The 17,511-nt window shown below is 41.7% G+C and overlaps 1 protein-coding gene across 7 annotated transcripts; it reads right to left on the reverse strand.

Annotated features, from left to right (window-relative positions):
• Window positions 1-3,740: 3,740 nt before the first annotated feature.
• Window positions 3,741-17,096, reverse strand: LOC105050306 (uncharacterized). Of its 7 annotated transcripts, none has more exons than XM_073261693.1 (6): window positions 16,471-17,096; window positions 13,889-13,960; window positions 9,301-9,669; window positions 7,882-9,169; window positions 4,563-7,788; window positions 3,741-4,439 (listed from the first exon to the last, which is right to left on the reverse strand). In XM_073261693.1, exons 1-5 carry the CDS (start codon window positions 16,633-16,635, stop codon window positions 4,607-4,609), a joined length of 5,076 nt encoding a protein of 1,691 aa, XP_073117794.1. In that variant the 5' UTR covers window positions 16,636-17,096; the 3' UTR covers window positions 3,741-4,439; window positions 4,563-4,606. The 7 variants fall into 7 exon arrangements, 5 of the variants coding, with proteins under 5 accessions (XP_073117794.1, XP_073117793.1, XP_010928569.1 ...); XR_012143251.1 differs by having other exon boundaries at window positions 3,843-4,036; window positions 4,166-4,439; window positions 4,563-9,169; XR_012143250.1 differs by having other exon boundaries at window positions 3,843-4,076; window positions 4,166-4,439; window positions 4,563-9,169.
• Between the last annotated feature and the right edge of the window lie 415 nt (window positions 17,097-17,511).

Genomic DNA, 17,511 nt, shown 5'->3' on the forward strand with positions numbered 1-17,511 from the left:
CAGCGATAGCAGCATCATGTCGCTCATCCAATTCAACCATGAGTGCGAACAAAATGAGTCCGATCGACGTGATGCAGAAGGCGCAACCATATCCATATACTCACATCTAAACCGTGTGATATACGAACGTTATGTCCACATAACCCTTTTTGTTTTCCAAAATAAAACCAGGTCCCAACCTGATCGCGTTGATGGTAACGTTTGAATTGCAAGACATTTTCTGCGTGTAATTCTACAAGTAACTCATTGCACAGGGAATATAGAAAGAAAAAAAAAAAAAAAAAAAGACTTACCACCTTTTCATCTTTTCATCGATTTTAAAATTGAATTAATGTGGAACAAGGACAAAAATAGCAAGCAAAATTTCATGCGGAACCTTTTTTTTTTTTTTTTTTTCCTTGCTCGACTATGATGATGTCGGCCTCTTTTTATTGACATCAAGCCCTCCCTCGTCCCATGTCTATTTCAACACCACGATGTGCATCTCTCTCGCGACCAAATAACTGAAAGTGTTCACATGTCATGGACGGCATCCTCAATTTTTCAAGGTCATCCCAGCAATAAATCCCAACATGGCGTCACGCACCAAGCAAGACCGAGACGCAGAGACAAGCGGATGGCGGTGGCGGCTTCCCACGTCAACATCGCCCCCCCTACTCCTCATGACGGATTGAGGTCAGATTGCATGCGAGTCCCACCACCGAACCATCAACCTCAGCACGAAAAGCAAGTCCGATCACTTTCACGTGGACCGCATCAGTTGAAATTAAGGTGGAGGTGGGTCCCAAGGCCACCACTCATGACGTCGGTTCCACGACACGATCATTTTCCTGGGCTGGACCAACCTTTTTTCCTTTGTCGGAAGGAAAAGGACGCGAGGGGTACAACTCATGGAGGAATTATAGACCATTGTGGCTGGCAAGCGTGTGAAGTGAAAACGAGACGACGTGGGTCAGGGGGAGGATGGGGGATCCATCTCATCACGGGGTCACCTCCTCTGAATCCTGCTAGCTTTTTATTTAATGGGACCGAAGTTTCGTTCGCCATCAACGGTGTGACGTCCCTCCTGCGTGATTGAGGGTTGGGGGGACCGCTATGGAGTCGGAAGAAGTTGCCCGTGGGGAGACGCCTGGAGATTTGTTGGAACCCAATCTTTTGTGGCCCTTTTTTTTTTTTTTTTTCCTGGATCCTCTCCCTTCAATGGTTCTTTTAGAAAAAGAGTTGGGAGTTCTCAGCCATCGGCCGAACAAGCATTATAGCGATAGAATACATCCACATTCTCCTCCAAGAAAATGAGGGGTTTGTCCGTTGGAGCATGCGGCGACAATTGAGACGCTTTAGCGTCATGGGCATCCCAAACTTGCCGAGATGTGGGGCCAAAAGCTTCACCGGTGGAGCATATGGATTCCAACCCCACTTAATCATCAATTTGTATAATTTATTGAGTGGACAATCTTCGATTTGTTCCGGTAACCCAGTTTTGGGATCCTGCTTTAGCAAAAGACTGGGAAACTTTTTAAAGAAACCCCTATTTGGCAGCTCAATACCTTTCTGACCTCTCTCTCAACAATAATAATAAAAAATAACATCTCATAAAATCAGCTCCTCAGCCCCGGCAGTACAAGGAGCAGATTTTTCAGATGCAAACTGTTGCGGCCAATCGTCTCGTCGTCCGATCGTCGGAGAACGTGTACCTACAAAAACGAGAAGTCCACACTGACCGGAGGCGGCTCCGACGGAGACCCTCCGATGGTCAAATCAGAGAGGTGACTGGACAACAGTGAAATGAAGACAGAGAGCTCGATCGAGGGAGAGAGGAGCGAGCCTGTGGTTTTGGAGTCGAGAAATGGGGGGAGAGCGGATCCCTTGCACTGTTGCCTTCCCCGAGTTATATAGTGGAGCACGGTATGGCGCCGTCATTAATGGCGCAGACAAGTGAGAAACTATCAACTCACTGTAGACTGTCAGAATCGTCGTGAAAGTGTCATGTCGCCGTGGGACTGTCAAATCGTCAGGGTTGACAATGCCCTCGGCGGGACAATATCCCTAGATGGCCGCGCCGCACGCGGCTGTCAGGACTGACAAGCTCTGACGGCTGTACGGCGATCGAAGGAGTCGACCGACCCTAGGTCGGTGGCCAGCTGAATGGCGTCGGGCCCCTCCGTTGGTCGGTGAGTCTTACGCGAGTCGGCCATCAGACCTCCGAATTCAGTCGGTCGGGAAGGATATGCCCGACATATCCTCAGTCGGTGATGGACCGTCAATTGGCTGGTGATGGCGCCCGTCAGTCGGTCGCTCCGGCCGTCAGTCGGTCGGTCCCCTCGACCGTCGGTCGGTCGATCCCTCCGACCGTCGGTCGGTCGGTCGGTCCGTCCGACCGTAAGTCGGTCGGTCGGTCCCTCCGACCATCGATCGATCGGTCGGTCGGTATTTCCCAACACAAACCAATGGTTCAATTTTTCCCCATGCCCTACTCAGTGAACGAAGTGGTCAATAAAACAATTACATCCACGAATATTGGATCCTCAGCATATCCATGGGCAAATCAGACGTTCCTCATGTGCTCGGCAGAATCAGATCACTAAAACAAGCGTCCCTGGACATATCAAACATAAACATATGCAAATTCAAAGATCATCACCAGCAAACTGCCTCGATGCATAGCATCCACCGCACGTACTGCAGTGAGTCACGCATCTTGTGGCACGGCTTGGACCAGTGTTCCGAGGATACAGCACATTCTTTTCCACATTTACACCAGCAGACCATGTTGAAGGAAAGGCAATCTACCATAAACATTTTTTTTTAGCCCTCATTCTAAATCCCAGATGTTTAAAGATCAATAGCTTAGAATACTTGTACCAAGATTACGTCCCATCCTACACTGCATTAGAAATGATACAAAAGCACCAGTAAAATTTAAACAAAACTAAACAAATACAATCATTCTGACATCACCATGCAACTCGATGCAGTCGAAACTATGCAAAAGGTGGATCCCAACAATGACTACCACAGAACTCCTTTCTTTGAGACCATTATATCCATGCATTAAGTTAGAAGTCTGTCTTAAGCTCACCTAAGGATCACAATCAAACACAAGTAACTCCAAGACGTCCATTTAACACCAGAATCTTAGACTCATTGATATATACATATGCAGCATTCAGAATATACATGAACCACATGGCAGATATGCCTACCAGATCTCGAAGAGAGATAATAAAAGCGGGATTATGCCAAGACCCAAAAGATCGATAACAAGACAGACAGCAACAGAAGGCTGTACCGATCAAGAAATGAAACCGGGACCTTCAAAAATGCTAAACAGCAAACATGTGATAAAATAATTTTCTCTGAACTGCTTTGTTAAAGGCTCACAGCATTCAGATGGCATGCAATTTCTGCCAAGAGAGTAATGAAAAAACAGGGGAAAAAAATGCAGCTCATTTAAATCCACCAGCAAATACTTAAACCTGCCATAGAAACCCATCTTAAGCAAAATCAAGAAAATAATATTTGCAAATCCTGCCCTAACAATAAAATGGCTCTAGTCATTGTCATTCAATAATACATAAAACATGTTTTAACTACAGCTCAAACCACTACATGGTTGGCTGCAAAATCTTCTGTCATGACAAAGTTCAACAGGCGAAATTTGGAAGTGAGATTATATTTAGCGAACCTTCAGATTGTATCCACCTCCGAATCCTGCCCTAAGAATGAAATGGCTCAAGCAATTAACGTTCAACAAGACATAAAACATGCTTTAACTACAACTCATAACCCCTACATGATTGGCTGCCAAATCTTCTGATATGGCAAAGTTCAACAGACCAAACTTGGAAGTGAGGCTATATTATTGCAAGGTTGATAAAACTAGACATACAAACGACACAAGGTCATGCCTTGGTGATTCAAACAAGGAAGATGAGTCCTGTACCACTGGGAGAGGTGCCCAGATGGCATATTTAATTGTCCAACTGTAGCATTATAATGTCAATTCTTTGGAGCAAATGCAGGCGAAGATGTACAGCTGCAAGACCACCCACCAGGAGAGAGATTATACAAACGAGCTACTCTGACCAACAAGGTGCACTTAATTACAGTGGCTTTGGTGGAAGACATGACAGAGAATTGAAATAGTAAGATAGATATCACTTACCAACCATCCTCCAAGGCCAGCCATATATACCCTCCTTGAGTAAACCAGCAAACGCCCATTTATGCTAAAAGGAGCTAAGCATCTGCTGAAGCCATGAAAATTGTTTCTTAAAGAGCATCATATCTCAAATTTACATGAATTACAGCAAGGTTTGATTCCCTCTGAAAAGAGTTCCACATCATCCTCGAGGCAAACACCAGGACGCATGTGACATTGTGTGTGTATAACTTAGTGCGAAAGCAATACAGGAAAGAGAGTCCACAAACGCTTGTGCCTGCAAATTAAGGTCTAACTCATCCATATGCACCAGAATAAAAAAATTCATATACAATAAACACTATTACACTTTCACGGCCATAAGGGGGGAAGAAAAAAAAGAGAGTAGCTGGTGGCTCACCAGATCCTCAAGTCATCAAAGAAATGTTTTCCCCTGAGACGACCTTACTGCCACGAAAGTTGCTTGTAACCAGATCTCTCTGCATCCCAACCTCCTTCAGGCTCTTTCCTCTTCAGACCCCCACCTGGCACCTGGTACATCCTTGCCTGCTCCTCCACAAAAGCCTGAGTACCGGCAACCAAGAGCTGTCTCGATGCTGAAGGCAATCTGTCATCTTTTCCTTCCATATCTGCACTCCCTGGACCTGCATTGAGATCAAGACCTTGTCTGGCCCACTTTCTACTGTTATCAGATCCACCACTAGAACTACCTTCTGGAAGGTTTATCACATAAGACCTTTGATAATGGGACGAGACAGCACCTGCTGGTCCAACAAGCTGTGATGAAATGGCAGGAAAGCATGAAGCACCTCCAGATGATGAATCAACATAGGTTGTTGATCCACCTGTGAAAGAAGTCGACGCTAGAGGAAAACTGGAGCCAAAAGGGAAGCCAGCATATGGAAATGCTGTAGCAGGGGAAAAGGCCATGGCTGGAGATGATGACAGCACTGGGGTTCTGTAAATATCATTTCCAAATGTGCCACCACCCGTAACTGACCCCAAAATCCTCTGGGCCCCTGGAGCTGCAACAATAGGGTAAGGCTGCTCCCCTCTCTCCGGCAAGAAAGATGGTATAGCAACAGCTGGATAGGAATTACCCGAAGGAAACCAAGACGATACATTGCCTAGTTCAGCATTGTTCATTCTGAGGCCTGCTACTGGCGGTAAGAAGGGCACACTGCTGCTGCTCTTGGCATGCTGGCTCCTCGGTGCAGGTTCTGAACCCACTTCATCAAGTCCTGGTCCATTATTAAGATCAAAGTCCCTTGATACGTTGGCCTCCCCATTAGAGAATCCTCCAGGTGCTGGTCTTACCGGCAAAAGTGGCACTTCTAACCTCTGACTGGTGCTTGCTACGAACTGCCCATTTTCTGTGCCCTCATCAGCTCTATTTAAATCAAGATCAAGTCCCCCAGCAGTTCGTGTGGGTGCCTCATGATTGCTAATGGCTCCTGATTCAGAGCCTGTTGTCTGAGCAGAGCTCTGAGAACCCAAGTCCTCAAGTACTCTCTCATCAGCTATATTCAGATCGATGTCCAAAGGTGGACGAACCTGCTTCCCTGCAGCATCAGATGTTGGGACATCAGAAGTACTAAGTGGCATCTCAAAAACCTTTCGCGGTTCAGCGGGGCGAAATGCACTGGTGGCAGCTGAACCTTTCCACCCAGGCTCAGCCTTTGTCTTCAACAAATTTTCAGGTGGAACAAACGGTCCCTTTGCGGGAGCAGCCACTGTGATTGGAGCAGGCAAGGCACTTAACTTGGGAGATGCAAATGGAGGCAGGTTAGGCATACGAACTGCAGATGAACATATTGGTGCAGCTGAGGTAGCTTGCTCGCCTTGGTTCCCATCATCTCCAGGGATGCCTTCATTTAAATCAAAGTCGAGCTTAGCCGAAACATCTGGATCAGCTGTAACAGCCAATGAAGAAGCCTCTGCAGAAGACACAAGCTCCTCCTTTCCATCAGCATCAGCTCCAGATATCTTAGAACCAGAAGACTTTGCACATCGCTCAGTTTCTTGGGGAGGAATACTGCACGGAAGCTGATTGTCAGAAGATCCAGTAAGGCAGACCTCAAGAGGCTGCTTTATTTCTAAGTTATCATCCACCCCATTGCCAGAGATAGGTGGGACTATGGTTGATGCAACTCGTTCATTGATGCTTGAAGTGGCAACACTCAAACTTTCTTTCTTTTCAGTGTTACTGAGGTCCAAATCACCAGCCCTCAAGTTATCAGACTTCTTGGTCTTGGACTCATCATCATTTTCAGGACAAAGAACTTCATCAGCACCAGAAAGAGCAACAGCATCATCAGCACTTCTATCTAAAGCCTCTGCATGATTTGCCGCAACGGAAGGTTGCTGCTGGTCCGTTAAGGTGGCACCACCAGGCAGTTCTTTGTCAATGGGAGGACAAGAGGGAGATTCTTCAACCAGCTTCTCAGATTTTCTGCCTGAAGCAGTCTTTTCAAACTCACAAGCACCCGCCAAGGTGTTGCAAACAACTCCAGAAGTGCACATACTGCCCTCTACAATCTTTTCACGAGCATAATCAATGGGCTTACTCTCATCCATTGGTTGACTCATTAACTTAGTCTTACAATCTGTGAGACTATCAGTAACCTGCCCACTAGTCATCAATCTGTCCCGGTGTAGATAAGCTCCATCACCTTCAGTCTCCTCCTTCACATTTGATGGACTAGACATAGAATAACATCTATCAGCTCTCTCTTCCTCGAGTTTCCCTTCTGGTTTTATAGAAGAATCTGAAGTTTTATGAAAACTTGTACTGGAAACAGGTGACTGCTTGGCTTGCTCGCCTGTCAATATCTTATCCTGCAATGGCATGATGATTTTTTCATCACCTGAAAAGTTGATGCCTGCCTGTTGCGACTCAACCCTTGCTAACACAGAACCAACACTCTTCCCATGTTTCTCCGAGTCAATATCAGCAGTTTCATCAGACTGGGCATGACTCTGGGCAACACCATCATCACATGACAGTCTTGACTTGGCCTCATTATTACCAGTACAGTGGTCCTCAACCACAGGTGAAGTTCCAGGTGAGCCAGTGGGAGAAATAAAGTCAGACTTTGACATTTCCCCAGCAGCCACACTAGCAAGTAAATTCATTCCTATATCATCCCCAGCCGATAAAGGAACACTAGATTCAGAATATTTTGCACAGCTTTCAATCAGTGCATTTATAGAGCTGAAAGAGTTCCTTGTCCTGGATTCAGGCAAAAAAACCCCTTTTTCATTCCCAGAGGATGAACAGGCAGTTCTTGGAATATCAGAGATCTTTCCAGTTTCATCAGCGCTCCTGCGTTCTTCATCAAGAATTGTTGGCGATCTGTCACCTTCATCAGATCCAACCACCCCCTCCTTCACATCATTGCTCTCCCATGTCTCTATATTTGCATTGGTGGCAACATGAGACCGACAAGCATCGCTCCTCAGTTTCATTTTACGATCATTATGCTCATGTTTATCAGGAACACCAGGTGACGATGCTCTGCTCCCTGTCACTGAAGGGTCCTCAAATGAACCTCCACTTGCACTTCGGGCAGGACTGCGACCAGGGTTAGGAAGCCTAACAATCAACCTGTGGCTATTTCCATGATCTGCAACAGGTACATCAAGTGACTTTTCACATGTCAATCCAGATTGTGATGCTTTATCCAGTGTTGTAGTCCTGTTAAGAGAACCAGACTTACCCAAATTAGGTTCCTTCTGAATTCCAGAATTACTTGTTCCCAGAAGCCCATTGCCAGACCTTCGGTGGCGAGAAGAAGTACCAGAGATCTTGCTAGCATTCATTGAGCCAGCAGTTGAACTCCTTGCATCCTCTTTCCATGAAGAACCCATTTTTTTATGATCACTAGAACAAGACTGGCTATTGTTCTGAGACTGACTCGAACTGCTGCTCTTTTCTTCTTTCACCACTGCTGGTGGCAACTCCTGAGTCCCAGTGCCACCACTTGTTTTGCCAAGTGGATCCTTCAAGCCAATAGCCCCCAAAGCAGGCAAAGGTGATTGTTTTAAAGATCCTGATGTAAACGGACTTGGCTTGGCCACAGGATCTGAATTACCAAGTTTACCAGGTGGAGTTTTACAAGCAGAAGGCTGACCGGGGCTTTTCACAGTTACCTCATTTAATCCAGGACGTCTGCTTCCAGCATGAGAAACTTCAGGAAAACCTGTCTTACCAGGCCATGCTACAGCCTGGCTTGACCCTACAGATTTCGCATCATTGTTCTTTGTCATTTCTGCATCAACTCGTTTCTTCCAAGTGTCAACAAGACTCCTAGCCTTCTTGTGGATCTCCAAGTTTTTATGACTGCGTAAGTGATTAACCGACTTACCAATGTTGCAAGTCCGTAAAGCATGAAGATTTACAGGCAACTTCTCCAGAGCACGAAGCAGAGCAAGCAGCAGTTCCTCAGTGGCTTTATCACTTTCCTTGGGACTGTTGCCATCGCCAGTTTTACCTTTGTGTGCCTCCTGAAGCCAATCATCCAGAACAGGAACACCCCTGAGCTGCACAAATCTACCAAGGCACTCATATTTATCAGTGGCCGCAATCACATCTGCAAGCATTATCCTACCGGCCAGGTCTATTTTTCTCTCATTTCTATCAAGTTGCATGAGATTCACCAGTTTCTCCACCCCTTCAGTGTTTACAAGCCCACCTTTTTCTGTTATTTTCGCAATTTCATCTTTTATCATGCCATCAAACTTAAAGTTAGCAAAATCACCATCCTCCGTCTTAGCAGACCGCTCACGTTTAATAGGCTCCGTGCCCTGATCACCTCTGTCCCTCTTCTTCCCCTTAGACTGAGGAATGGAGGTGCCACTATTTTGTACGCTATCTGAACCAGATTTCAACTGTTGTGTGGATGCAGGACCATTCAGAGGTTTCGGTGAACGCCCGCCTGACTGCACTGCTGCATGCATCTCTAGTCGTGTTCTATCTAAAAGTTGATCTACTTCTTCCTGACGCTCCTGAGTTAAAAATAATAAGAAGAAGAGGAATAATCGATAACTAGAATTTAACATAAAAAGGAAAAACAAGCGTACGTATGTATCCATTGCCTTATCCATGCAGAAAGATGCTAGAAAGCTACAACACTCACATTGATATAATCCTGATCAGTTAGCCACCACAAACACTTGTTTGCAGTATCATATACTCGCCTACACACAAATGATGATATCCCTGCTGGAAGGTCAACACCTTTACGCAAAAATGCAACTTTACATGGATGAAGCAATGTGGCAGCTGAAATCACGTCCTTGTGAAATGAGTAGAAGACCTCGTTTGGTGCAGCTTCAGGTGATATCCCTTTGGCAAGCTTTACGTCAGCAGGTCTGTAAAGCCAATTTACACATAACTCAAGATAAGCCTCTTTGCCTGCTGAAAACCAACGAATTATTCCAATGAAAGGTGGAGCATTGACAGCCTGGAAAAGAGCACAATCACCAACTCGAATTTTACGCCCATCCTACAAAAAAACAGAAACACCAGGAAAAAATTAACAAAAGCAATAAACAGTCTCTATGGTAGTATAAATGCAAAGTAAAAGAACAACAGAAGAACTTCAGTTCAAGAAACAAAAAACATTCCCACAATGCTTAAGCAAATTAAATGTACAGACATAGACCAACAAATTTTAATAAGGGCACCATATTTACCAATTTACCAATCCAACTTCTCAGTCGTCCTTAGTATTAACTGATATGAACTCCAAATCCATATATTAGATATTAGCATACCAGTTCTAACATTCAATCAACAAAAAACATAATTTAGGATATAATTTAAAAATACTTAAATTTGGAAAAATACATAGCCAATGGGAGCAACACCCACATACATATCAAAAATATAAATATCCATATCGATTCACAGGAAATAAACATAACCATATGTAGACATGCAAAAAGAATATGCATAAGGAAAACCCCTGCTCCATTTCTTAAGCTGAAAACATACTGACAATAAAAAGCATCGGACATTGGAATCAAGAAGAGAAAAGTTGAACAGAAAGCAACAAGGAAATAGATTATGAAAAAAAGTACACTAATCAGTTGACAACTCAAACTAGAGAATTGCTTGCACAGATATTCAAAAATTTCAGTATTTACAGAACATAAATGGTAATTCTTTCTATCATAACTGAAGGAAAAGATTTATCACAATGGACAGCTAGATTTTAAAGAATGAATTAAACATAGCATGTCTATGCACAGTGATCAAACAAGACCATCTAAAAAGGCATTTGTATAAATCCACGTATCTGACATATTTAAAAACTTGCACAAGGATAAAACTGATCACAGAGCAACAGTGCATAAAAAATATTCTCTGCTAAAAGTTCAAGCAAAAGGAACTTCCAATCTAATAGCACTATATGTTAGTTCCACACTGCACAAAACATTAAATTGACTTCGAACTACCTAGAAAATTTTGTATATCAATCCTTATTCCATATATCAAACAAAAGCTGCAATAGAAGTTCAGCAATTTGTATAAATCTACTTATAATTGATGTCATTCATCCAGAAGCTTAGCAAACTAAATGCTTGTAATACACAATTAAACACTGTAGAAACTGATGCAATTTATAAACATTACTGTTACAATGAAGACTAATTGATCGACTTCATTTTTCCCAGGATGCTATATTACTATTTTTAAACAAGTTTTGCAACACTTTTTGGGTTTATGCATACTTCATAAAGATACCCAAACACCTATTTATTAAGTATCAAAGACAAAATGCAAAAGAGGCACATCAAGGATCTGCTGTAAGGAAGGTTCTAGCCAGATTATCCCAGCAGCATACAACCAGTAGTAGAATAATTCTATAGCTAACAACTTAAATCATCCACTACAAAAGCAATATACTGACAAGTGAATGCATGCATAGGTTGGAATCAATAGATTATAAAAGAAAACATTGCAGGGGAAATTAATATAACAGACAGCAGAAATCTGAACAACTAGCATCTACAATCGAAGTCAATAGGAACCTCTATTTTAAAGTATACAGATTTCTTTTAAACACGCCATGCGTCAAACATCGGAAACACAACAAGGCAACCGCACCCTGTAAAAAGTAGCAGCATCAAAAGCTTGCATTGGTCCTTTATAATATTGCTCTATATCTTTTGGAAAAACCTATACTATTCAACAACCAACTTGCCACAAAGCATACTCAAATAGTCATTAAAATGGACAAGTGAACATTTTGTTTTCCAAATAAATGGGCAAAATTTGGTGATTTGCGAGAAAAAACTATTTCAGATAGATCACAAAAATAACAGTCCATTTTTGGAAGCCATTTTGAGCAATGATATCCACCAAATAATAAACCTCAGGACTCTTTTTTCCAAAAGCACATGCTGAATCAACACAAGGGCCATCATTATCACTTACAACAAATTCCTTGTATAAGAAACCATCTCCAATTATCTCATATAGGCCATTAGTCTTCACCTAAACCTTCTATCATTCGCAAGAAAAAGCATTTTGTTAATTGTCATATCAACAATTAAATCAACATTCTGATAAAGATTGAACAAGAAATTCTTTTACCATTCTTACTTTTCCCATTGTTTGATGGGTGACCAAACTAGACAAAACACAAACACATAAAGTCATGCAACCGGCTGTACATTGCATCAAATTGGAAATGCATATATTTCAGAATTTAACTAGTTCCCCTTTCGTATATCGCTTGAGTTAAAGATAAAACTGTTCTGTTGTCATATTCTGGTGATCAAAGTGATAAACCATACATGGATACCTGTAACATTATAATAACATATTACATGCATTTATAAATATTAAAAATCATCTTAACTATGATCATTATCTTATAGGTGTATACTCTTCTGTGCAATCTAGATTGGCAGGGTCTGCCAAACGTATCCAATGCAACAATAGGTATTACTGTCTAAATTGATGACATCAGAGACTCAGAAGGTTCTTGGAGCCAACAGCAGTGGAAGAAAAAGCAGCATAAATGAGTGATGCCAAACAAACTCTAAGGTACATAAAGCAACTCAAAGCTGTCAATGAATTTCACCCATGATACAAAATAGACTTACTGATATCTTCACATTATGCAAGTCATAACAAGGGAGAAAAGCTCATCCTGGAATCGCCAATTAATAAGTTAGCAATTATTTTTGTCCTACATGGTGCCCTCTTGACCAAAATGATACATAAGTGTGCACACCTGCATGCCTAAAATACACTGTGCAAAATAATATGAATACTTAAATAAGTCCACGAATACATGTACATGTGCACATATGTTGCAAATATTATACATCTCAATGAACATATGCATGAATCTATGTATGTGCATACGCATTTACATGAACCATTAATACATGCATCAACATGAATATGTGCATATACATGCATACTTGTATATATCCATCTATACGTGTACGCATGCATATATGTTGCAAAATATATGCATATCAAAGAATATACATCATATGCACGAATATATACACATGCATATGTATCTATGTATAAACAATGTAAGTATGTGTATATATTTATAATTCTATATGTATGCACATATATTATGTACACATTTTTCTAATAAATTTGATCTAATGGAGGCTCTAATTTTCTGAACAGTACATTTGAATACCATATTTTAAGTCATGCATAATTCCACAAGATTAAGTAAATATGAGAATTACTTCTTCAAAATGCATCAAATGAATTGCTATTTAAAATTTTGTCGAGCATGAATTGAGTAACCATGAAGTAAACCATTCATGGAGGAAAAAAAAAAGCACATCATGCAATCCTACAATAAATATGATCTGACCATTTAGTCAAGAAGTTATTCAGTCTCAAAGTAATAATAATGCTGCCATGCTGCCAACTGAAACTATCACAGTATAAAACAAACTAGCTGCGACAAACCTAATGTTTCTGCAATATTGGGCATTTCAAATTGTTTATCTCCAACCATAAGCTCATGTTGATAGAATAAAGTTCTGTAATAATTCATGGCCCAAAAAGATAAGATATAGAAAGAAATATGAACGATAATTACTAATAACTGAATTTACAAGTGTTAATTTTTCCTAACTTTTTGCCCAAATTAAAAACTTCTGTGGAAACAGCAAATGCAACATATAAACATATCTAGCTATTAGCATGTCATGACACTTGATTAAATAGGCAGCTATTAAACATAAAAGGGCTACTCATGAAGTCAAAAATTATCTCACATCACATATAATAAACTTCGAAAAATAAACCACTGAAGTAAAAAATTATGAGTTCAACTCAGAACAGATAAAAAAAAGTACCAAAAATTATTGCAATAAACTTCTTCTTCATGGTGTTGGAATACAGTTATAGAAATATGGTTTTACAAATCCTGATATGCCACAGGCTCGTTTCCAGAACCAAGGCCACAGTGTTCCTTAATATTGCTTCTCACTACTTCCAATCGAGTCAATTCCTCCTGATAAATAAATAATGGTGAAAATCATATAAATATAGGGCTTTTCATATATTTATTGTTTTTTATTCTTTCCAACCAATACAACAGAAAGTAAACAATTAAAAGTACATAAAAGCATATAACATCAAAATATATAACATCAAAATTTACCATCTTGTGTTATTTTGAAAACAAACACAATATAACACTTCCTAACATTACAGAGTTCAAAACCAACCCTCAAAAGCAGCATAAAGGTCTCTACAGTCTCCACCATTGGACAGGCATGGATCTCTTCTCTAAGTACACTCTGAAAGATGCATCAGGACATCAAAATTTTAAAATAATAATAATAATAGGTCCATCATCTCATTTTTCTAACAATATGATAGTAACAAAATGGACAATATTATAATATTCTAATCCCAAAGGACTAAAGCTTCATAAAAATTGGTCATTTTTTTTTAAAAAAAAAGGATTCCTAGTTCCTCGATCTAGCATCATATGTTCAGCTTTTCCCAAAATACTACCTCTTCTAGTGAGGTAAGATCTTTGCCACCTTGTCTGGCCCTTAATAAGTTACCAGTACAGACTACACAATGACTCCTTAAAGGCTGCATGCTCAGAATTAGAAAGAGTGGACACAATTACTCCTTAGCGGCTGGATGCTCAGAACAAGAAAGAATTACTAAAGATACATTATCGTTTAACCTTCTTTCCTACCACCAACCTCTCATGGCCTAAAGAAGAGAAACTTCACCACAAGTAATGCACAACTAAGAAAATTATGGTGGTAGAAATTATAATTCCGAGCTTAGATTAAAACAACCATAAAGCATATGGAAGCTAGACATGCAAGTAATGGCATCTCAGTATTCTCAAAAGGAAAGAAAATGGCAAGTTAAGCAACAGCAACACAGTAAATGCTCGAACAGAAAATGGGAAATCTACCAACATATGACGTAGGAACAGAAGATCACCCCAACAACTTTATTTTGTTTTCAACTCATTTATCCCCATTGCAATCAGAATATTTAAGAAAATACATAAGGATGAGAAGTTTCTCGAAAATAATCAAATCATAAATAGGATAGTCATTGCTGTTGGAATAGAATATCAAGACAACAAATCGAATCATAAATAGGAAAGTCCTTGGTGTTGGAATAGAATATCAAGACAACCACTCTTTTTTCCAACACATGTTGATCCCTATTGCAGACAGAAAACTAAAGAAACCAAGTAAGGGCAGTAGACTACAAGAAAATTGATTTAATCATGAAAAGGCTGGTTAATTCCTTGCTATGACCAGCTATCTCACAAAATCAAAGACCAGCAACTTAATTTAATAAATTAACTTGCAAATAACAATCTTGGGGATTCTTACAGTATCAGTCTAGATCACAAACGAGAGGACCTAGTAACTTAAAAAATGGGCCTCAACATAACTATATAATGGATAAACAAACAATATAGTGATTGATGATCATGATGATGCCAACCTCCATTTATGACTCACATGCTCCTGACTAATGCAACTATGGCAAGAAATACACTTACCATGAGCCTCCAACAGAAAACCACCTTTTGGTTCCACAGCTTAAGCTTGAGCAATGAAAGTTGGACTAAAATTGGTATTTGGAAAGAAATTAGATGTAGTAGAAAGCAGATGAAAGTTTTGGATGTCGCATAAAGAAGATGCGAGCATATTTATATCAAAAAATAAAGGCTGAACAGACAGAACAGAATCATGACACTGAAACATTCTGGGTTGCCACATCTGGCGACCACAATAACAAACTAGACAGCAGCTAAGGGATATACCATGATCAAACAATCCATGTATGTAGCGCTATTTCTCAACCATAATAGGGGGAAAAAGCACGGTTCAAGGACATAGGACTTTCCCCTGCACCCCTCCATCCACAATTAAGCCCCCTGTTCTAATCACACACAGGTGACGATGTGAGCCAGTTCCCATGGCAAATTTGTACAAGCCATCATACATCCCTAAGAATCAGTCATTACTTCTAGCTGAGTTCAACTATGGTAGACACACTTCTAATCCACTTTGAAAATATGATACATCATGCAGATGTTTTCCTTCTCCAATTCCCTCTTGTTCCCCCTAAAACTAGAGTTTCATAGATACACTAAGATTCTGTCCGGTAGAAGGAAAATAATTTGGAAAAAGCAGGAGGCTGACATGACTTGATGGCGGGTTGTTTATGATTGGTATTTGGAAAAATTATCCCTAAACAAAGTGAAACAATCAAAATTTTACTGGCAAAGTTCCCGTAAACATAGAAATCCCAAATGAAAACTTCTATATAAGGAACACTATTGGCACGATTTATAATTTCTTTGAAGCACACAAAACTCAGAAAAACTCAAAAGCCTCTTCTTGTGAGATCATAAGGGAAAAACACATAGTTGAGTGAGAAAATAGTAACAAACACTCCAAAAATTACACAATACAAAACACCAAGGAAAAAACTTGGGAAAATAAAAAAGAAAACGCATAGTAGCTGAGAGCAAAGGAATATGCAAGCTCCGCAAAAACTCTTGAAGCACAAAAATACTGAAATATCCGGATGATATAACAAAGAATTAATGCATACGGAACCAGAAATCAAAAAGACCCACCCCCTACGGCATGGAGAATCAAGACTAGACGCTCGATCAAAGATCCACAAATCCGAAAGACTAAAAAAAAAAACCAATCACCAAATTCCCCCATCCACACCTCGCCAAATTCCACTTTTTCCCTAGTCGACATATCAACACCAGGAAAAGGAAACGAAATCCACGAAAAAGAAGCACCTTTATGAAAGAATCAGCTGAGGACTGGAAGGAATCGGATGCCGAGGGGGTCAATCGGGGAGCTAGTGGCGCTGGCGGTGGGAGAGCTGCAGCTGCTGTGCCGTGCGCGGGGACTGGCCACATGTGCCGCCTCCGTTTCCTTTCCTCACCTTCCCGCCCATGCATAGCCTTGCATCTTCCCCGGTTTTGGTGGTTCCGATCCCTCCTCCGGCGCGAACCATCAATTCCCCACCCTCAATTCCTCCGCCACCTCCCCCGTAATCGCTCAAACCCTAGAAACTTCCCGATCCTCCAAACCCTAGATCCGCCCCCGTCGCACCCATCCACAGATCCCAAAATCCCCCAATAAATACGCGACGAGATACAAGCCCTAATCTGGACCCAGCGGGGCGCCTCGGCCAGGCGGCCTCAAGATCGGATGGGTGGCTGATCGAATCGGAGGGCGCCAGATGAGCGAGAGATCGATGAGGAGGAGGATGCGACACAGGTGGGCGAGGAGATGGGAGCGGCGAAATCGATGGATTTCTAGAGAGATTTGGGTCGCGGTTTTCGCGATCTGATGAGAGAGAGAGAGAGAGAGAGAGAGAGAGAAAGAGGAGATGGTTATTCACTTATTAGAGAGACCACGGCACGGTCGGCAAAGGGAGGCGTACTTGGCAGAGGAGGGCGGGCAGCACGGGCAGGGGGCGGGCAGCGCGGGCAGCAAAAGGAGGGGGGGTTAAGCTGCGACTCCTGAATCCTGGCTCCAGAGGGCAGCGGGGTTAGAGGGCATTTTGTACCGTTTCTTCTTCTGTGCTACGGATGCCGCGCCCGCTAAAGTGCGGTGCTATCATGCGCCGCTAGTGACGCGTAAATACAGTGGACCGGCCAGGCGAGTCGCCGCAAGGGAAGATCATGTCTTCGACCTCCCGCACACGCTGCTAACCTGCGCACCGGGATCGAAGAGTTTTTCCCTTTTTTTTTTTCCTACTTGTTGACGAGACAAATAAAAGGATGGTGAAACTTTTCACATCCAGCATGCCTGATGGGGAAATAAAAGTA

The sequence above is a fragment of the Elaeis guineensis genome, chromosome 8, assembly GCF_000442705.2.
Source record: "Elaeis guineensis isolate ETL-2024a chromosome 8, EG11, whole genome shotgun sequence".
Taxonomy (NCBI): domain Eukaryota; kingdom Viridiplantae; phylum Streptophyta; class Magnoliopsida; order Arecales; family Arecaceae; genus Elaeis; species Elaeis guineensis.